Source organism: Schistocerca serialis, chromosome 3 (genome assembly GCF_023864345.2).
Source record: "Schistocerca serialis cubense isolate TAMUIC-IGC-003099 chromosome 3, iqSchSeri2.2, whole genome shotgun sequence".
Classification (NCBI taxonomy): Eukaryota; Metazoa; Arthropoda; class Insecta; order Orthoptera; family Acrididae; genus Schistocerca; species Schistocerca serialis.
In genome coordinates this window covers 229,138,879-229,161,799 of record NC_064640.1, presented here as the reverse complement: position 1 = coordinate 229,161,799, position 22,921 = coordinate 229,138,879, and the positions used below count along the sequence as shown (strand labels likewise).

Sequence of the window (22,921 nt, the reverse complement as noted above, 5' to 3'; positions counted from 1 at the left end):
ATCGTTGAAAATATTAGCACAATTGAACTGTTCTATAGCTTTTGGGACGCTTCTTGTCATCTTCTTTAAAAACTGGGATAACTTTTAATACCTTAAGTGAATCCATAAATACACCAACTGCAACACATTTAAGGCTAATGGTGTAGAGACTTAGTGTATTGTCTTTTTAATGACATAATTTGAAGCCAGTAAGAGTTCATAATTTTAGAATTTGAAAATTTGGAAACAGCTTTTATAATATCAGCAGACGTGACAACACTCCATTGAAATGCCTGTCGCTTGGCAGTGGGGCTCCAATCAGGTCCACTGCAGATGAACTTGTTTTTTGGTATTGTTTCGTATTTCTTTAACCAAGTTTAAAAAGTAGACATTTATTTCCTCAAGACCAAGCAGAGCTGCTTGTGCGCATTTTGATGTGTCACCATGTTTTGTTGTTTGCCATACTGCCTTACATTTATTAGCAACTCTTTCTACTACTATTTTTTGCTGATAACCTCGACGTTGAGCGCCCTTAAACCACATACACACAGCATGCTAGTTTTCTTCTTCTTCTTTTTTTGCCGGAAGGCGCTTAGCTTTGTGGAAATTTTTGCATTTAAGATGTGACCTATAAATGCTCTCTCTCTGCTCTGCTCCTTTTGGTACAGCCATGGTTATGCATCTGGTTCAATATGAGCATGGTTTCTTTAATTTCCGCAAGTTCTTCAGAAAGCCAGTGACATGACGTGACGAGCAGCGAGCAGTGAGGATTGGCCTTACTAGCAATCTTGTATTCAGGTCATCGTAGGAAGTGATGTTTCTAAATCCAGAGCATGCAGATGAATGATTTTGACTTAGTCCACATAGATTTCTTTTTTTATAATTACAGTTCCCCTGTATGTCATAGGATTAACTGCTCTTGTTGTCTCTGTTAAATAATTGCAAGCAGCTGTCTTAACTGTCCACAAACGTGGATGACTCCTACATACTTAAAAAAATTCAGCAATGAATTTCCTAAAACACTGAAGCATATCAACTATAGAATTAACTGTGTACGCAAAATCGAAACACACTATCTGGAATCTGAACAAACAGCTGACTGAAACACTTCTCGCTCGCCAGATTCGCAGTGTTTGGCTGCCCATACACTACGATTTGTCTATGCCGATGCGAGTTGCACCCACAGATGTACGCAGTTTTGCTCAAACTTCCAATTTCCAGGTTTGCGCCCATCCGAATTCTGCCCTAATATGTCAACACGCAATGCTCTTCTGCGCAGATGTAAAGCAGCGTAACATTTTGTTGTTGTTACTGTTACTACTACTACTACTACTGCCACCTTCACCACCACCGAATTTGTGTTATGTTGGCAGTCTCTAAAATACCTAAATATTAGGTTCCATTCTTGTCATTTGCCTTGAAGACAAAACCGCGAGAATATTAAGTTGGCAACTCCGTATATCAACAAGAGTTAGTGGCAATTTTCTGAAATTGTACTTCGCCCTGAGCGAAAAACAACAGCTTCGTTATCTCTATGAGAATGTCACGTTGAGCTAAAGAGATTATGTAAACGTCTGAGCTTCTTGTAGTAGAGTAGCATATCGTCAAAATGTGTTCTGCAATTCTGAATAAAGTGATTCGTAGTTTTATTCGTAAACAGTTTTTTCAAGCTGAACAAGTAAGATGTATCCTTTGTAAATTCAAATGAAGTTCTACAATCGTTAGTTGAAAATTCATGCCAGTAATTCCGCGTTGCGTACTGTTAAGTGTTCGGATTTGAGTACCTTGTAAGTAATCGAGACGTCACGCGCAGAAATCTGTACATCGCTAACATTAACGATGTACAGATTTTCGTTCAATCCTCTGTGTCATCTGGTACTAACCAGGTCGTATCCAATCAATGAATTTGTTCATTTTCTAGATTATGGATTTTCTTCTGTTCTTAATCATATAGCTAGAGTAACAGTTGTAACTGCGTAAGCCAAATTATTATAGCCTGTTTCATTTCGTGCAGTTTAACCGTAATTATCGGTACCCATATGCAATGAGTTGCCCATACAGTAAACAAACGCGGACATACTGGTTGCGTTGGGGTTGAAAGCATCATCACTAAGACCATTGAAGTTATCTTCCACGAACACTAATTAGTGGAATAAAATGAAACCAGGAAACTATCATTCAGTTGTTGCTGATTCTCAAACAATGTGCTTTTGATGTTTTGTTATATTGCGGGTAGATTCAATGTTGAAAATGCAGTAACATTAGTTTTGTGTGTGCCATATGGCAGTAGTACTCTTCCTGATTCCAGATGCCATTCATGAAATTGTTCTAATTCATCATCAATGTTTTGTACAGTTTTATTCCTATAGGGTAACTTAATGATGCTTGGTAATGGTTAAGGCATTGGACTCATAATGCAGGAATAGTGCTTAACTTCCCTGCTGACCATTCAGATTTAAGTTTTGTATAATTTACCTAAATCACTTAAGGTGAATACCAAAACTATTCCATGGACAAATCGAGGGGAGGGGGTTCCATATCATTCTTTCCCAATTTATCACATAATCTGTGTCTAGTTATCTCGGCATTTAAAAGGTGTTAAACAATGTTCCTTCATAATTCCCATGTAATTCGATTTATCCATCTCAAAGATAAACTGACGTTATCAAAATATATCTAAATATTTTCCTTCATTATTTGAAACTTTTATGAATCTATTTTTATATGCAGTGTATTTATATCCATCTTACTCTTATATCAACCACATATTTCCCTTTTCCCCACTACTCTAAAAATTTTACCTCGCATAGTTCAACACTCCACTGGAGACATAAAATTAGTGCATTGTCTGCAGCAGACATTTTCGTTGGAACAGCCTGATTGCAGATTACATTTATAAAAAGTAAAGCTTTTGACTAAACCAACAGACTGCAAGGAATTCATTTATTCATAATAAACATGGTCGAGGTCGCCATTTCAAAGACTGGATTGATTCAGTAGTCTCATCATGTGCAAGCCCCTTGGCTTCTGGGTAACTATCACAACCAACCTCAATTGGAACCTGCTTACTGTATTCAAGCCTTGGTCTCCTGTAAAATTTTTACTCCCCACACCTCCGTCATTGAACTATTACTTGATTACTCAGGGTCTCTCTTATCAACCCGATCCCTTCTTTTAATCAAGTTGTACAATAAACTTCTTTCTTACCCTGATTAGATTAAGCACCTCCTCATTAGTTATTAGACATACCCGTCTAGTCTTTGCTATTGTTCTATAGCACCACATTTCAAAAGTTTCTATTTTCTTCTTCTTGGAACTGCTTATTGTTGGGGCTTCACATCTATATTATATTACACTCTACAGGAACGCCTCCAGAAAAGACATTCTTACATCTAAATTTATATTATATGTTAACAAATTCCTATTTTTCAGATATGCTTTTCTTGCTGTTGCCAGTCCGGATTTTATATCTCCCCTACTTCAGCCAGCCTCAGTTAGTTTGCTGCTCAAACAGCTAAACTCATCTATTACTGTTAGTGTCTCATTTCCTATTCAGATTTCTTCAGCATTGCTGCATATACTTCAACTACATTCCATTAGCTTGTTTTAATAATTGTTGATGTTCATCGTATAATTTATTTTCAACGCACTGTCCTTTCCACTCAACTAAGTCCTTAGCCATCCGACAATTGTTATGTCATCAGCAAATGTCAGTTTTTATTTTTAATCCCTGAACTTTTTAAATTCCTTTTCCAAATTTCTCCTTGGTTTCCTTCACAGCTTTCTCAATGTACAGATTGAACAACATTGGGGATACACTACAGCCCAGTCTCACTCCCTTCTCAAACTCTAGCTTCCCTTTCATGCCCTTCATCTCTTATAACTGCAGCCTCATTTATGTAGATCACCTTTTGGTGCCTGTATTTCATCTCTGCTACCTTATCAAAAACTTCCTCTAAATCTACGAGTGCTATAAATGTAGGCTTGCCTTTCTTCTACCTACGTGGTAAGCCAAGCTGCAGGGGCAGTTTTGCCTCACATGTTCCTACATTTCTCTGGAATCCAAACTGATCTTCCCCAAAGTTAACCTTTAACAGATTTTCAATTCTTCAATAAGTAATTTTTGTCAACATTTTGGATCTTGCATTTATTAAACTGAGGGTTCAATGGCATAAACACCTGTCAGCACCTGCCTTCTTGGGAATTGGAATTATCACAGTTTTCTTGAAGATGTGGTACTTCTGCTGCCTCATGTCTTTTGCACACCAGGTGGAATAGTTTTGTCACGGCTGGCTCTCCCAAGCATCTTAGTAACTCTGAGCGAATGTTGTCTGCTCCACATATTTCAGTGCTCCACAGTATTGTATTTCCCATTTCATCTTCACTTATTTCCACCTTTCAGTTTTCCCTTCTTTGATTGGTATTGGCCTGCCATGTAAGGTAGCCGTATACCTGCTTCTCTTTTCTCCAATGGTCTCTTTAATTTTCCTATAGGCACCAACTGTCTTTCCCCCAGTAAATCATGTTTCTACAACCTTGCATTTGTCTTATACCCGTTCCTGCTTAACCATTTTGCATTTTTTTGTCAAGCTCATATTTTAGACACCTGTATTTCCTTTCATCTGCTTGCCAATTAAATTCAGTATCTCCTGTAGTATGCAGAAATTTCTACTAGGCTTCTCTCTTTACCTGTGTGACCTGCTGCTGTCTTCATTCCTTCAACTCTAAAAGATTCTTATTTGTCTTCTGTTATATTCTTTTTCCCTGCTTCAGTCAGACATTGCCTCATGCACTCTCTGAAACTCTCAAGAACCTTTGGTTCTTTAAATTTATCCAGATGTCCTCCCCTGAATTTCCTACCTTTCTACAATTAGTTCAGTTATAATAATAAAAATGTAAGTTGCAAATGTTGACAGGTAACTTTAAAAATATATCATAACTTAAATGGCAGCACTTATCAATAAGCATTGCTAGCTGTTGGGCAGTTTAATGGGCCATTACCATTTTCCCTTACTGTAAAATTAGCATCTTGTGTGGTAAATGTGGATGTTACCATAAATGATTCAGTTTGGCAATAATACACTAAGACTGTGAGTCACTTTTCACTCTGGTGACTAGCGTGGCGAGGGGCGAGGCTAGTAGAGTGTTTGGTAAGGTTCTCCCACGGATCAGGAGGTTATGGAGGTGTGACAGGATTATTATGAGACAGGGAAGAAATCTTTATATCCTTAAGGCAGAATTAGAAATTGAGTATTTTGAATTAGATAGGTTGAGTGGAAAAGATATGGTGTAAACTGACAAAGGGCAGCAAGTAAAAACTGATAGAAAAATGCAAAATTCACATTTGAAACTTCTGTTAGGAAAAAGCTTCTCCTGTTACATGAAGTAGAAGGGAATTAATATCAGCCACCTTGATAGCAATGTAGGATGCAGCAGATTTATAGGAATGACACTGATGCTTTGGAAGCAAGATAAGGTAATAAGAGTCTTGCACTAGGTGAGCAGTTATGGGTGGGGTGTAAGACGGCTGATGCAAGATAAGTTGTTTGGAGAATATCAGGTCACAAATGCTGTGAAAGCTAGTATCAAAGTTAGACAGGTCACAAAGAACCTGGGAATCTTTTGTATGATTTGGATTACAGCATTTAAGATTAACTGGCTGGAATAGGTGTAGCAACAATATACATAGAGTGAGTTTTGTGAATGTATGATAATGCTATAACTGGCCTTTAGTAAACACTGCAGTCAGTTGTGTATTGAAAGAGCTGAGTTGGTTGGTGTTGATAACAACAATGTTGCATATCTATGCTATATCTTTTGCCACAGTTGAGAAATGGCGAAGTACTAACCAAGAGAGACAGGGTAGATTACTAGCTAACAAGCAGCAATACAGGAATGTCTGTGATTACTGGAGTCAGAGAAAGATATATTTTTTTAGGTTACAGTCAGATTTGCATGTTTATTTTGTTCATGGCATATACTGTATAATGAAATTAGATAAATCATGTTTACACAGTTAAAAAACTGTTACTTGTTTAGAGGTTCACCATTGATACAGTAAAACACAGAAAAAATATTTCTTTTATTCTTAAAATGACTGTAAACATACAGATAAGCACTCATAATAAGCATCAACAAAACCCAAATCGTGAAGACATTGCCAAGTGTATAAAAATCATACAGATATGCTTTACTAAAGAATGTACATAGAAGCACCATTTAAATATACTGAAGCCACTGTGTTAAGGAATTAGCTTTAAATGCCCTGCACCAGAAACACAATTTCCAGCTCAAACTACAAATTCTCTTCTTTTACATTTTCATCGCCACTCTTCATTTCTATCCAGCTCAGAATGTTGGTTTTTATAAGTGCATGAATCATAAAATACAGAAAAATCCTAAAGAAACAATCTCATACAGAAACAGAAAAACTAGATAGTTGTTCACAGTTAATCACAGGGATTGAAAAGCTAAGTATCAATGTTTTTTTTCAACTATCATTTTCATGTAAAGCTAATATGGAAAAAGGAGTAGTTTTGAAATATGCAAAAGTTGAAAATAAAGCTGAAATTTTGAATCGGAAATCTTTTGTTTTGATCAGAACCTAGATGTCTTAAAACCTGGATGTCTGTGGTTCTGAGTTGATGATGTAAAATATGTTTCTCATGGTGTCAGTATTCTGTAAGCAATTCTGCCACTGTCACTTGCCTCCTGTGACCCATGATATCATCAAAATATGAGCCATAAACCACTCATCAAAATCCAGTTTATGTAAAATATGTAGCACAAAAAAATTATTATTATTATTATTGTCATGAGACTGCATTTGTTGGATTTGCCAGCCTGCAAGCAAACTGTCATCTTTCAACCTAACCTTAACATCAGGCTCTGCTACAGATCAACATGTCACCACAATTAGAATTCTGTATTCACATTAGTCATCTTTGCCAATTCACCCGCAAACGTTTACTTTCCAACATAACTTAGATTTTGGGCTGCACTTGAGAGTAGTCTGTCACCATTACCTACATTCCAAAATATAATGTAGAAGCAAAATAAATGTTGTCAGTATTCTCTTCTCTGTCTGTTTATACATATAGGACGTAACATGCCACATCATCATCACATTACAAATCAATACCAATGGATTCAATCTACCTGTCCACAGATCCCAACTGGGAAACACCGAGCGAAGTGGCACAGTGGCTAGCTCACTGAACTCACATTTGGGAAGCTGATGGCTCAAAACCCTGTCCAACCATACAGATTTAGGTTTTCTGTGATTTCCCTAAGTCATTCCAGGCAAATGCGGGGATGGTTTCTTTGATAAGGAAATGGCTGATCTCTTTCCCCATCATTTCATAATCTGAGCCTGTGCTGCATCTCTAATGACTGCACTGCCAATGGGACGTTAAACTCTTATTAATCTCCATTCCTTCCTTTCCCACTGGGAAACTTTCATCTGTGAATTTTAAATTTGTTGTTGAGCTTCCTGTCTCCTCACGGGGCTCACATCTCTTTTGTGAGTGCTTGCTTTGCCCCACGGGGCCCCGCCCCTACAGACCTACTTCCCTTTCTGCGCTGCAAGGGTGTCCTTCTATATTCTTCTTTCCTCTCTGCCTTTCCATTGGATGGTCTTCTTGGTACCAATTGTGGTAGAATCTGGTTTGTGATTTTGGATACAATACTCGTTTTGTTCCCTTATCGCATTCTATAACTTTTCATTCTTACCTATATGGTCCCCTTTCTGGGTTTGACTTGCTAATTCTTTTCCAAATTTTACAGAAGTGTGGTGCAAATTATGCAGGCAAGGTTGCTCAGCACAGCATATATTCCACCTGTTGTGTCATTCTCTCTTTGAACCCTTCCTTTCTTGCAAAGGTACTGCACCCAAAACCCAGCATGGTAGCCATTCTGTTGTGGGGGGAGACATTCTGTTTTGGGGAGTTGTCAAGTACCTGCATGGTGGTAGCCACTTGACCATGGAGGGATCACACTGTTGATGCCTTTGCTGGGAACTCCTGATGCAAACCAAGGAGTTTGTGTCCATCATGGCTGTGGCGTGGGGACTCTGGGCAACAGTCTATTGGCCAGGTGACCATTGCTGTGGCTGTGTGACACATGTGAGGTGAGCCCCCAGTTGGGGTGGGTGGTACCAAGACAGAAGATTCACACATGAAGGAAACTAAACTTTCTTATGCTCGTGGCCCAAAGGCCCCAGCAGTCTCTTCAGGTGGGAAAGATTATTATAATGCAGAGAGATATGACCTCATGATGTTTTGCCTGTATACAGACTGATGGGGTACTTTTACTGCGATGAAAGAATTATTTTTTGTCAGAAATGCAAGACAAATTTGGGGAAGTTGAGTCTCTGGGGAAAATGTGGAATAGTTCGTTATTAATTAAAACTTCCTCTGCTGCCTAATCTACAGCTCTTCAGGCATGTGATTGTATAGGTGGCATGTGTGGCTACTGCTGCATACAAAACATTGAACATGGTCCAAGGAATCATTTTTCACAGAGATTTTACAATCCAGACAGATGAGGAACACTGGACTAATGTCGAGTGTCGAGGTGTACATCTTACCAGACATGTTAAAAAAAGGACTCAAGGATAATCTTACAAATACAGATGCCTTGAAGCCTTTGAAGGGAATGCCCTACAAGAGGAGGTTAAGATCATGATGTACAGGTGTGATGTGTAACTGTTTGGCCCACCACCTGTGGGATGCTTCAGATGGTTATCGTCTGGTATACATAATCCTGTTGTACAGCAGACCCATAATGTGGCAACTGTGGCCAATCACTCCACAAAGATAGTCTCTGTGAACATTCACCTTTGTGTGTCAGCTGCACAGAAAATCACCTTTTAAGTTTGCTAGTTTGCCCAGTTTTCAAGAAAGAATAGAAGATCCAAGAATACAAATATATTGACCATCTGTCATATACTGAGGCACAGAAAAAATATGCCTGTCTACATACTGCGGCTATGATGATCAGTTATACTAATACCAGGACTATACCCCATCTCAGCCTTCACCAAACCAGATCTCCCGCCACTCTTCTTTCCCATGGTTGCCACATTACCTTCTTTAGGAACCACTTCCACACTTGGCAGAGAAGCATTCTTGTTCTTGGGCATTTACCAGTGACAGGACTCCCTCATGGGATCCCTCTCCTCAGCAACCCCCTGACCTGAGCCCTGATGCCAAACAAGGATACTGTGGATCCCAGGGCTGTTCACTCTTCCTCTCTCTCTGTTGTCAATGTGGATAGTCCCTTGAATGAAGCTTGCCCACCGAAGGTTACAGAGGAAAAGAAAAATAAGAATCAGGGTAAGGCTCCTTTGGTCCCTCTGGAGATGCCAAATCCCCCCACACAGTCCAATTCTGAGCCGGGGCTTATGGATGTGATTCCATCCCACTGGTGACAGGCAGTGACACTGCAGCATGACTGGCCCTCCTGGCCACTTCATGTGTAACCTGGCCACCAGTCACATGATCAGTCAGTGGAGTTTTTATGGGTACTACTGTCACCTGCCAGAACTGCAACACTTTATTTCCTCTTCTCTTCAAGAAACGTATTTCCCTGGTGACCATTCTCCTATGCCCTGTGGTTATTGTGTGTTCTGTCAGAACCATGTTGGTACCAAGAGGTCATCTGGAGGGGTCTGTACTTTGACTTATTCTGATGTTGTTGGTGAATGGCTACCCCTTTGTACCTCGCTGGAGGCAATGGTGGTGCAAGGTCAAACAACCTCAGCAATTACCATTTGCAATGTTTACATACCTCCAGGTAGGCCGCTTTCATATGTTGAATTGACTGCATTAATACAACAATGCACATGACCCCCCTGTGGGCCACTTCATCTGGTAGGGCCTTCAAATTGACCAGCTTCTTACAGACCATGGTCTGTGCCTCCTCAGTGATGGTTCTCCTACCCACTTCAGTGCTGCTCGTGACACCATTTTAGCTATCGATCTAATGATTTCTTTTCTTAATGTTGTGACTTTTCTTCTTTGGTGACTGCAGGACAACCTTTGTGACAATGACCACTTTCGGTGATCTGTCATTTCCTTGCCGCTGGCTGACAGACCAACTATTACATTGGGCACTTTGCAGAGCCAACCAGCCTTTATATGCCTCTGGTGTTATATCCACTGCCTGTCTGTCAGATTGTATTGATGAGGTTGTGCAAGGTGTCTTGGAGTGATCAACCACACCGCTGGACATGCTGCTTCCCTTTCTAAAAGTGTCCCCCCAGCCCCTACCGTCGGCAGGTGGAGTGGGGGACCAAAGGCATTGCAATAGCAATTCAGGACTACTGATGAACCCTGCAATGATTCAAACAACATCCTCCACAGATGAAGCTCGCCAGCATTGAACGGCTGTTCCAGGTCTTGCCCTACAGGGTGGTCTCTCTAGCGATTCATCAGTTCTCACAGTATACCTTGCAGCCCACTTTGTGACAGCATCAGTGTTGCCTTACTATCTGGCTATCTTTTTACTGCAGAAGCTACAAGTGGAAGAAATATTCTTTATGTTTCACTCCCTACCAAGCTAAATACTATATATGAACCCTTCACTGACAGGGAACTACTTCAGGCTCTTGCCTCAGCCCGTGACTTGAATTTTTCAGCGATTTCTGGCTAACATGTAGGGCCCGTTCAAGAACATTTTTCCACACAAGTGACTTGCTGTTTGGTTCCTGCACCCTCCCACCTTTTGCCTCTATGCTTTCAATCATGTCAGTTTTTGCTACTAATTGTGATACCCATTATGTTCAAATCTTGCACCTGTGTGCCCTTAACTTCGTAGCTTAGTACCCAAGTGGCTGCCACTAATTGCGATATGTCCTTTGTAGATATCTTACAGTTGAGGTGCCTCTGGCACCCATTTCAGCTTGACACCCTATGCAGCGGCTTGGGTCACTTGGTCCTTAAACCAGCGCTGCTAACATGCATAGTTCTTATGTAGCTTCTAGCTATCACCTTGGGTCTGGATGATTCACTGATCTGACATTGTAACTTTAGCTGACGTGACCAACGCTGCACTAGTACTGCAAATGGCTGAAAACAAGGGCAAATTACAGCTATTTCTTTTTTCCCCCCAAGGGTATGCAGCACTAAGATATGGTTTAATGATGATGGCATCCTGTTTGGCGAAATATTCGGATGGTAAAATAGAACCCTATTCGGATATTCATGTGGGGATGACTTGGGAGGATGTCGTCATTAGCAAAATCAACACTGGCTATCTATGTACTGGAGTGTTGAATGTTAGGTTCCTTAACCACATGTTAGAGAATTTAAAAAGAGAAATGGGTAGATGGAAGTCACATAGGGTGGAAATTAGTGAAGTGTGATGGCAGGAAGAACAGGATTTTTGGTCAGGTCAGTCCAGGCTTAGCAACAAAATTAGAGAGGGGTAGTGCAGTAGTAGGACTAATAAAGAGTAAGATAATAGTAACATGGATACTCTACTATGAGCAGCATAGTGAATGTGTTGTTGTAGCCCGGATAGACATGAAGCCAACAGGTGACACAGTAGTGCAACTTTCTATGCCAACAAGTTCCATGGATGATAAAGATACTGAAGGAATGTATGATGAGGTAAAATTAAAGGAGGAGAAAATTTAATTGTGGTGGGTGATTAGATAGTAGAAAAGGAAGAGAAAGAAAAATAGTTGGAAAATAGGGACTAGGGTAAAGGAATTAAAAAGGAAACTATCTGGTAGAATTTTGCACAGAGAATAATTTATCATTGTCAACACTTGGTTTAAGAATGATATAAGCGGATTGTGTATGTGGAAGAGAGTTGGAAACACAGAAAGGTTTCAGAGTGATTTTTATGATGGTAAGAGAGAGAGATTTCGAAATGAGATTTTAAACTGTAAGACATTTCCAGGAGCAGCTAGAGTCTGTGACTATAGTTTATTGGTCGTGAACTGCAGACTAAATCTGAAGAAATATAAAAAAGGTAGAAAATGAAGAAGATGAGGCCTGGATAAATTTAAGGAATCGGAGCCTGTTGAAAGTGTCAGAGGGAGCATTTAACATTATTGTACTGAAATAGGGGAAAGGAATATAGTGGAAAACAGATGGGTAGCTTTGAGAGATCAAATAGTGAAGGCAGCACAGGATTGCATTGGTAAAAAGACAAGGCCTAGTAGAAATTCTTGGATAACTTGGGAGATATTGAATTTAACTGACAAAAGGAGAAAATATAAAAATTCAACAAATGAATTGGGCAAAAGGAGGAAGTGCAGGCATCTAAAAAATGAGATTGACAGGAAATGCAAAATGACTAAACAAGAATGGCTAGAGGACAAATATAAGGCTGCAGAAACATACTTGACTAAAGGAAAAATTGATGTTACTTATGGAAAAATTAAGAGAGACCTTTGGAGAAAAGAAAAGCAGGTTTATGAATTTTGAGCTCAGGAGGCAAGCCAGTCGAAGCAAATAAGGGAAAGGTGGATGGAATATATAGAGGGTCTATATAAGGGAAACAAGTCTTGAGAACAAGAGAAAGAGAAAGAAAAGAGAACAGGAAGTAGATGAAGATGAGATGGGAGATGTGATACTACAAGAAGAATTTGACAGAGCTCCGAAAGATCTAAGAGGAAATGTGGTCCCCGGAATAGACAACATATGCTCGTAACTATTGAGGCCCTTGGGAAATTATTCCACCTGGTATAGGCCAGCCGGAGTGGCCGAGCAGTTCTAGGCGCTACAGTCTGGAACCGCGTGACCGCTATGGTCGCAGGTTCAAATCCTGCCTCAGGTGTGGCTGTGTGTGATGTCCTTAGGTTAGTTAGGTTTAAGTAGTTCTAAGTTCTAGGGGACTGATGACCTCAGAAGTTAAGTCCCATAGTGCTCAGAGCCATTTGAACGACCTGGTATACAAGATAGATGGGACAGGTAAAATACCCACAGACCTCAAGAAGAATGTAATAATTCTAATTCCAAAGAAGGCAGGCTTTGGTAATTTGGTACTGTGTTGCAATATTTCATATAACATGCCCGACACATTACCTGTTCCATGTGAGGAAGTACTGTAGCAGTTTCTTAAACTTGAAAAATCGGGATAATTGGTTTGTGTTTCCTGTCAAACCTTCATCTTCACTCTTGGAAGGCTGTTAATACTCAATAAAAATGCCATACAATGAATGATTCATTTTGTCATGTGTTTGGGCTACACTTAAAACCTTCTTTTTAATTTTATGTTTAAAGTTACAAATAACAGCTTTAATCACATGCATCACATGACAGAATTTATCCAGGTTTTGTGTGGGTTAATGATAGAAATTTCAGTTGATTTTTTGACCTTATATAATTATATAAGTTTAAAATGATGTGCTGCACATATTGCTTTCTTCTGCGACACTTTTTTCAGCATCTGTCAGGGAACAGTCCTGTAGAGTATTATTCAAACATACTAGGTTATGGAAAATAGAACTCGTATGTTATGTCTATGAAATTTGTTTTGTTTTAGTAGGTGCTGTTATAAAAGAGAATGTAAATGATGTCCGGTAAGCATTTCCCAAGAACTGATTTTCTAACGTTAAATGTATCTAGTGTGATATTATTTATTTTATATGACTTTATTTTTCCTTAAGACAAAATTTATTCTGTATCATCAGTCCTCTCATCTGAACGAAGCCAAACTAAAGGTAATGACAAACTTATAATATTTGCTTCTCACAGTGTAACAGTTCTCCAATTTCCTCAATGTACCCCCACATACAGGTCTTGTAGATTTCATATTCATATATATTCAAAAATAAATTATCCATCTGGTATCTAGATGAAGGAGATGAAATTGTTACGGCTGTGTTAAGGTTTACACTTGCAAACACTCTTTATTCTGTATTCACTCGATAGACACATGGTGAGTAAGAAGTACAGAATCACACAGTCCAAGAGTAGTCCGGTTATGAGGCAGTAGTTGTCACCACAAGACGACTGGCATAAAATGCATATCTTACATAGCAACAGTGGGAACTGGCATTCCTGGCAGAGCGCCCGCTTATGCCAAGCAGGTCAGCCACTGGATCCTGCCAGGTGATGCAACAGTTGCCTCAAGGCTTCTTTCCAGTGTTCATCTTGTGGCAACCGCTCACAGCAGCATCGGCAATGCAGGCGGCAGGCATCAAGTATGGATTGATTTCAGACAGTTCTGATAACTACATCTCACTGTCCGAGTCGGTTACATCACCCTCTCCCCCCATCCCAAAGGTGGCACATAGGACACAGTGGCAGAAGCAGCCCCTTCAGTGCCAACTGTGATAAGTTGGTGGCAGGGCAATTATTGGTACGGGGGTGTGAGGGCCCCTTGTGGGGCTGAGTCCGAGGTAGGCTGCATGTCTATGTTGACAATCCCAGGACTGTCAATAGCAGTGGTAGTGCATGGAGCAGCCAGCGGAGATAGACCCACCTCTGCTGGAACTGGAACGGAGACAGACTGTAGTGCCTGAGTGCAGTCTATGAGCGCTTGGGCACTGAGGGGCTAGCTGGTGCAAGGCAGACCTGGTGGATGAAGAAGAGTCAGGAGAGGGTGAGGCGACATGACGTCCATGGCTGAAGACGCCAACTGTGGCAATATGGAGCGTAGTTGATTCTGTTGGCACTGCCAGAGAAGGAACCCAGAATGAACAGCGAACAATCACGCCCAAACCGAGATGCCAAGCTGGAACCGGCGACAGGCGTGAGGCACGGGAGCCAAGATCCTAGAGGAGACAGCAGTGTAAGGAGAGTCCACAGCAGCTGACTATGCAATAACTTAGCAGGGTTCTTAGGGCCTCATCTGTAGAAGCAAAGTGTACCATGGCCGACATCTTCTCCTTGAAACCTGTACCCTCTGTTCCATCTCACTGTTGGATTGCAGGTTGAATGGGGCAGTGAGCAAGTGTGTGATCCCTTGGTGCTCACAAAAACAGTGAACTATGTAGAGGCAAACTGGGGACCGTTGTCTGGATCAGTGGTTGATAGGAGACTCTCAGTTGCGAAGATGTGAAACGGGGCCCGAATGACATTTGCTGACGTAGTAGAGGGGAGTGTTGGATACAAGGAAACTTGGAGAATGAGTTGAGCACAATGGGCCACATCCATCATAAAAGAGCTGGCAAAGTCAATGTGAAGACAATCCCAAGAGCGGAGCCAGGGCAGAAAAACCTTGAAAAAGGGAGGGGGGGTGGGGGGGGGGGGGGAAGTGAGCTAGCTGCTTGCAGGCATACGTGGTACAGGATCAAACTGATATTGGTTTCGGTGGCCATCCACTAGGCATGCCAAAGGGCCAGCTACTTCATACAGGAAACAGCCCAGTGACTGGGACGTAGGAGATCCAGGACCTTTGAGTGCAGGGCTGGCCGAATAATGACTTTAGAGACCAGTCTTGTTCTGTCTGGAGGAGGAGAACACCATTACAGAAGGAGAGCTAGGATGGAGGGCGAAGTATGTCTCCAGCATGCCATGGGTGTCATTGGGCAATCTTTCAGGTCAACCATGCCAGTTCCACTAGACAACAGAGTGTTGGGTCCACCCATGTCTGAGCCGCACATTGAGGGGAACTCCTGAAAGGTCAACAAAGTCTAGTTGAAAAATAATGAACAATGGCTTCCTGAATGTCAAACTCGGGGTCCGGGCCATCCGGCAAATGAGGCAGACCCTTGGTATTTGCATGGCAACCAGAAGGTTTGTCGAGAAAGTTGTACATGTATGTGGGTGGAAACATTGCCCATTACTTAAGCCTTTGTGCAAGTTTGTCCAGGAGTTTCGACTGAGTACCAAACAACCTGAATAATAGCTTGTGGTCCATGATAAATTGAAACTTCACACTGTACAGACAGTTATCAACATTTCACTGTGTAGACAATATCCATAAGAAGTTGCGCTTAGCTTGGCTTAGAGATTTAAAAAGGAAAGCAGTGGGATGTTCAGAGCCATTGGGGTCTGGGCGTGAGAGCACCATGCCAAGTCTATGCTGTGGGGCATCAGTGTCAAAGAGAAGGGCTTTCCCGATGAGTACGGGATGAGGCATGGTGCAAATTGCAGAGCCTGTTTTAGTGCAAGAAATGCTGCCTCGCACACAGGTGACCACATAAAGTGAGCAACCATAATAGCAAATCTTCCCCAGAAAGCAGTGTAGTTCTTCCAGAGTTGGGGGTGGGGCATGTTATCGATGGCTGCACATGGTCTCTGGTCATACAGATGTTTTGTTTGCAGAGTAGGAAGCCAAAGTACTCCACTGAGGGCTGGAAAAGCTTACACTTACTGAGGTTACATTTCAGGCCTTTGGACTATAAGTGAGAAAATGAGTAGTGCAAATTCTGGAGGTGCTTGGTGCCTGTCACATTGGTGTCATCTAAATAACTGCCACATGGGGGAATGCTCTGAATCAGTTGTTCCAAATAGCACTGAAAAAGAGCTTGGGCACTAGTGATTTCAAATGGAGGCCAGTTATATCTGTACAAGTCAAAGGTCACAGGAATCTGTGTGTAACAGCAGCCGTAAATGTGTGCCTGACAGATCAGTCTTTTTGTTACAGTCTCTGTTCTGTAGTTTGGAGAACAGATCCTCTGGACATGGAATTGGAAAAAAATCTACTATCGTCTAGTTGTCCATAGCCTTAAAATCACCACACAGACTGAGACAGTCATCTGGTTTTTTGACAATGAAGGGGGGTGAAGCCCACTGACTGGAAGAAACTTTGACAGCCACATCAAGGGTGATCAACCTGTCCAGTTCCATCTTCACTGTGTCCTGGAGAATGTGAGGAATCGGGGGCATCAGTGCAGAACATGGGGCCGAACATGGCTTCAGTTGAAGGTGTACCTCGACTGATACTGCCTGACCCAAACATGGAGCAAACGGTTTCGAAAATGAGGTCATCAAATATTGAATACCTTAAAACAGAATATTCAGGGAGACTAAACACACATTCTCAGAAATGGAAAACCCAGATTACTTGAAGGCATTAACCCAAAAACGTTTTCCGCTGTGCCAAAACAAACCATCAAAAATGGAAGCATGCTGGACACATTTTTATATGAGACTTCTGTTGAAAACCCACAGCCACAGGCCATGACCTTACTCTGAAATGGTTACAGATGTGCCAGCATCTACCTGGAAAGGTACCACCTGACCCATCACATGCTGCATGAGTAGGAGCTTGAAGGGTTTCCCTGATGCCAGGCTAAGACAGTGCCAATGGTGTGAATGGAGTCAGCTGGAAAAGATGATACTGTGTGCGTGGCCACGTCACTAATCCACTGTGCAGGCACGACATGGCACATGGAAGCAATGTCACCGTGAATGACATGGCAAAACTGATAGCCAACTGGTGTAGGCAGCACACGTGCAAATGCCAGTAGAAATACTGAGGACATGAGCGAAGATGGCACTGCCCCATGTGCCTGCCAGGCATGGAAGGAGACACAACCTCCAAAAAGGAACTATTAGTGGGAACAATTGATGTGTCATTGTGCAACTCAGAATGACTGTGAGGCACAAGTTGTTTACTCAGAATTCCAGGGTGTGCTCCAGTTTTCCTGGTGCATGCTTGCGACATGTGTACTGCTGGCCTGGCCGTCACAGCCAGTGTAGTAAAAAGAGATTCCCCTGTACAGTCCACTCACTACTCCAGTTAGAAAGCTCTATAGCGATTTTAAGAATTTCGTCCAAGGAAGGATCTGCATGGTGCATAGTTTGTGTGCACACTTATAAATATCCAGTTTAAATTGAAATAGAGGCTCCCTAATCATAGAATCAGCATACAATCTTCGACAAGCATTTCCTGAGCAGGTGAAAACATGACGACGATTAAGGCTGTGAAGCTTAATGACTCAATATTGCACGTGCCATTCAAGACTGACTTCCGTAGTGGTCTGACAACAAAGTGCAAATATTGGGAAATGACAAAGTATCAGGGTTTGCTGTAGGAGACAACTTGTGGAGCAAAGCTAACACAGCTTGGTAGGAACATGGAAGAAAAATAAACTTATCACTTTCGACTGGTGTCGATCATTTACACCACAAAATGGTGGTTGAGGTGCTGTAAATATGTGTCCCACAGCTCAACGCCATCCACAAAGGAAGGAAACGGAGGAACAGCTGCAGGTGAGGCATCTCGTGACAGACAACGCTGACAACTGTTGTTGTAAAACCAACTGCTGATGCTGTTGCTCCACTAATTGCCTGTCCAACTGTCGCTGAACCTGTTGTTGTGCCAGTCACTGGTGTAGCAATTTGGGTCCATATTTTAGTGTAATTGAAGCTCAACAGGTCCGGAAAATACTAGTTGTCACTGTTGGGGTTTACACTCACTAACACTCTATTCCATATTCACTGGACAGACAAGTGGTAAAGAAGTATTACATAATCACATAGTCCATGAGTAGTCTGGGTGTGAGGCGGTAATTGTCATCACACAGCGGCTGGCGTAATAGGCAGATCATATAGCGCCAATGGGAAGTGCGGTACCCAGTGGAGCATCTGCTTATATCAGGCAGGTCAGCCACAGGACTCCACCAGGTGATCCGATGATTGCCCTGAGAGCATGGCTTCTTTCTGCCAGTTGTATTGTGGTGGCCACTCACAGCTTGCAGTGCCATCTCACTGTCCAAGTTGGTTATGACAAGGTGCATGCATGAAAGCTATTTTGATCAGCTGGCGATTAAAATTACAAAACCATGAAAATGGCCTGCGACAAACAACAGATTGGCATGAAATTTACTACTTTCTTGAATACACAAATAATGAGCATATTGGCACAAACACATAAAGTAGGTAGCAAATTAATTATACAGCAGTTTTCTCATTGGGAAATCACAGTTTCATGTTTGTTATTTGTAAGAATACTTTGTTAGGACATGTATAAGAAGGAGAAATGTCTTCCAGAATGTGTCAGATTTCAATAGTGGAACTATTGTGGCCTATGAAGACTGTGGTTCATGGTTCCTCGGTATTGTCACATAATCAGAATTGAGTCCAAATTCAAAAGCAGGACTGCCAAAGAAGGGCAACACTTAGCACTGAATGCACGTTTATTACAGACACCAATTTAAATATTTATCAAATGACTTGCCGGCAGCACATACACAAAAATTGTCATTACAATGCAAAGGAATATACATACAGATATATTTAAAATAATGAACTAGTGAATAAAATATTTCTTATACATGCAAGTGGTCAATGTGATATGATACACAGAAATATGACATGTATTATGTGAGACTAGAAGCTATTGGTTACACATCGATGTCCAGGTCTTGGATCCACTTCATAGCTCGAGGTGGGGCTTCTATGAAGTCCTCTTCTGATCCACTGAATTTCCTGGTAGGGCATGTTGTGACAGTGCCACGAGATTTAAAAGTGCCCCTACGTCAGTACGCGAACACGGCGATAGAGGCGCTCCGCAGCTCGGCTGAGCGCGGGAGCGCCACCTAGCTATGAACAGCGCCGGCCGCATGTCGCGGCACAGCAGTTGAGTGATAGATACGGAGTTGGTAGCATGAAACTCACTATTGTTTCTATGTTTGTATATCCACGCAAATTATTAGTGAATTAAAGGTTATAACACTTTTTGGCAACGAGGATGGGATATTTTTTTTCCTGCGTTGGGGAATTGTGCGTTCGTGTCTGGGCAGACATGGAACAGCTTCTGCAAGCGCTCATTGAACAACAAACACAGCTAATGGCTGCTATTCAGGCGTTGTCGATGTCGCTTACTCATCGTCTGGCTTCCTCTTCTCCGCCTCCGTTCCCTCCTTACGACGAGGCCGCTGAAGACTGGGAGGATTATGAGAAGCATTTGCGGCAACACTTCTTAGCTTTCGGCGTTGTCGACGCTCCTATGTGTAAGTCGTTATTTCTATCTTGGATTTCCCCGTGGATCTATCAGCTGCTATCTCAGTTAGCCCCTCTGCGGGAACCTGCCTCTCTGTCCTTCCAAGAAATGTGTGACTTATTGTCTAACTATTACCGAAAAAACACCCACGTCGTTGCCGCCCGCGTGGCGTTCTGCCGGTGTTGTAAACAGCCCCATCAATCTTACCGGGCTTGGGCGGCGGAACTACACGGTCTGAGTAGGAAATGTCAGTTTGTCACGGACACTCATCATGAGTCTTATGCTGATTTAATGGTTAGGGATCCTATTCTACGGCTTGCTCCTGATAAAGAAGTTTGGCAACGTGCCTTACAACTGCCAAACCCGTTGTTGTCGGAAGTACTAAGCATCGCTCAATCTTTTGAAGTGTCTCACGCTGCTGGTGCGCAAATAGACGCGTGGTGTGATGTAGGCGCTATACAGACCACTTTCGACACGGACAGTTTGCCTGTTTCCCAGGGGACCGACAATGTGGCGGCGGTTCACTCACGTCAACAACGTCGCGTTGGGCCGCCGCGCTCGCAGCGAAAACAGCAGCCACAGAAGCAGGTTCGTTCCGCACTTCCTTCTTGTCCACGCTGTTTCGTACAGCATGACAGGGCCGCGTGTCCAAAACGTTAGGCCACGTGTAATTCATGTAGGAAAAAAGGCCACATTGCTTCTGTGTGTCAGTCCCCTCAAGTTCCTGTCGATGAGGACGAGGCATCGGACATGGATGTTAACTGTGTGCTTTCTCAAACAAATAAGTTGTTTGTTACTGTTCGTGTTCTGGATAAAGACACTCGCATGCAAGTGGACACTGGCTCTGCAGTAACTCTCATTAATTCTCGCACGTATTTGGAGTTGGGCTCCCCTCCCTTGTCTCCAGTTACGCGAAATCTGAGAACTTATAATAAACAGAAAATTCCTATCGTTGGCCAGTTTGATGCTTCCACTGCCTACAAGTCTGTTGTTCGGCCCCTCACGTTTTATGTGGTGGATCATGCGGGCACTGAAAATCTGTTTGGTTATGATGCTTTCCAGTTGTTTGGGTTCTCCATTGATGATGATGTGCACCTCATATCTGAGGATATTCCGTATCAACAGCTGGATGGATTGTGTTCTGAATTCTCGTCCGTGTTCTCTGCTGGTCTGGGTCGTGCCAAGGATTTTGAAGCTCACATTACTCTTAAACCTACTGCTCGCCCTAAGTTTTTCCGGGCACGCCCTATTCCAATGGCGTTGCGTGCACCTGTCAAGGCTGAGATAGACAGGTTAACAGCTTCAGGGATTCTCCTTCCTGTTACCTCCAGCGAATGGGCGTCGCCAATTGTGGTGGTTTCTAAACCAAACGGGAGTCTGCGATTGTGTGGCGATTTTAAAGCCACTGTCAACGCTCAGAGCCTCATTGACACTTATCCTCTTCCCCGTCCAGAGGAGTTATTTACCAAGCCCGCTGGGGGCCAGTTCTTTTCCAAACTTGACTTATCGGAGGTGTACCATCAGTTGCCGTTGGATGCGTCTTCCAAGGAATTTCTAGTCATCAACACTCCTTGTGGGTTGTATCAGTACCAGCGGTTACCATTTGGTGTCGCTAGCGCGCCGGCCATTTTTCAGTGGTTTTTGGAGCAGCTCACGGCTGCTGTTCCTGGCTGCATCAACTACCTGGATGACATTGTTGTCACGGGGGCCTCCACTGAGGAGCACCTTCGCAATTTGCGTTCGTTATTTCGGGTTCTTCATTCGGCCGGGTTGAAGTGCAATCTGGACAAGTCACAGTTCTTCCAACACTCCATTGTGTATCTTGGTTTCCACTTGTCCCGTGAGGGTATACGTCCTCTACGTCAGCACGTTGCGGCCATTACCGCTCTACCCCGGCTGTCTACGGCGGTGGCTCATCCTCTGCATCAGCTGTTATGCAAAAACGTTCCTTTCTGTTGGTCCGACGAGTGTGGGCAGGCGTTTGTCCACCTGAAGGCTCATTTGCAGTCGGCGCCTTGTCTTGCCACATTCCGTCTGGGTCAGCACTTGGTTCTGGCGACTGACGCGTCACAGTATGGCCTAGGGGCTGTTCTCGCCCATCGGTATGAGGATGGGTTGGAACGACCCATCGCCTATGCTTCCAAGACCCTCAACGATGCCCAACGGTGTTACTCTCAAATCGAAAAGGAGGCGCTCGCTATCATTTATGCTCTAAAAAATTCAGCGTTTTTTTGTATGGTTCTAAGTTTCACCTCATCACCGACCACAAGCCGCTGGTCTCTCTGTTCAGCCCCTCGGCGTCGCTTCCGGATAAGGCAGCTCACCGCCTGCAATGTTGGGCCTTATACTTGTCTCGTTTTCACTATGAGATTCACTATCGCCCCACGGCTCAGCACGCCAACGCTGACGCGTTGTCGCGTTGCCGATGGGCCCCGACCCGGTTTTCGATCGAGATGAACTACTCTGTTTCCACGTTGATGAGGAAGAACGTCGTGCGGTCGAGGGTTTTCCGCTTACAGGTTCGCAGGTCGCGTCGGCTACTGCGCAGGACCCGGTCCTGCGTCAGGTGATCAGTTTTGTTCAACGGGGTTGGCCAGACAGGACCAAGGGCCGGGCTTCGGATGCCCTTCGCAACTACCATGCCTTGCGCCTTCGTCTGTCTGTTCGTGAGCGTGTTGTTCTTCTGACCACGGATGGCGCATCTCCACGGGTCGTTGTGCCAGCTTCTCTTCGCAAAGATGTTCTCAAACTATTGCATGAAGGCCATTGGGGGATTTCTCGGACTAAGTCCCTGGCCCGCAGGCATGTTTATTGGCCCGGTATTGATTCGGACATCACGTATATGGTCGTTGCATGTGGTCAGTGTGCTCAACAACTGGCTGCACCCCTTACAATGCCCTCTCCGTGGCCTGATCCGGCGCAGCCATGGGAACGGGTGCACGCTGACTTTGCCGGCCCCTTCCTCGGCACTTACTGGCTACTGTTGATTGGCGCCTTCTCGAAGTTCCCGTTTGTTGTTCGATGTCCGTCGCCCACCACTGCGGCGACAACGCTGGCTTTGTCCAAAATCTTTGCGCTAGAAGGTCTGCCA

The 22,921-nt window shown here is 43.1% G+C and overlaps 1 protein-coding gene across 6 annotated transcripts in view; it reads left to right on the top strand.

Annotated features, from left to right (window-relative positions):
* Window positions 1-1,387: 1,387 nt before the first annotated feature.
* The window catches only part of LOC126469964 (glutaryl-CoA dehydrogenase, mitochondrial-like), a 925,249-nt gene continuing 903,715 nt past the window's right edge, over window positions 1,388-22,921 (top strand). For 2 of the 6 annotated variants that reach the window (XM_050097386.1, XM_050097385.1), the window contains exons 1-2: window positions 1,405-1,664; window positions 13,625-13,654. In XM_050097386.1, the coding sequence (XP_049953343.1) occupies window positions 1,589-1,664; window positions 13,625-13,654 (106 nt within the window). In that variant the 5' untranslated portion in view covers window positions 1,405-1,588. Of the gene's footprint in view, window positions 1,665-13,624; window positions 13,655-22,921 lie in introns of all 6 variants that reach the window. The other 4 variants (XM_050097384.1, XM_050097383.1, XM_050097389.1 and 1 more) reach the window with 3 other exon arrangements.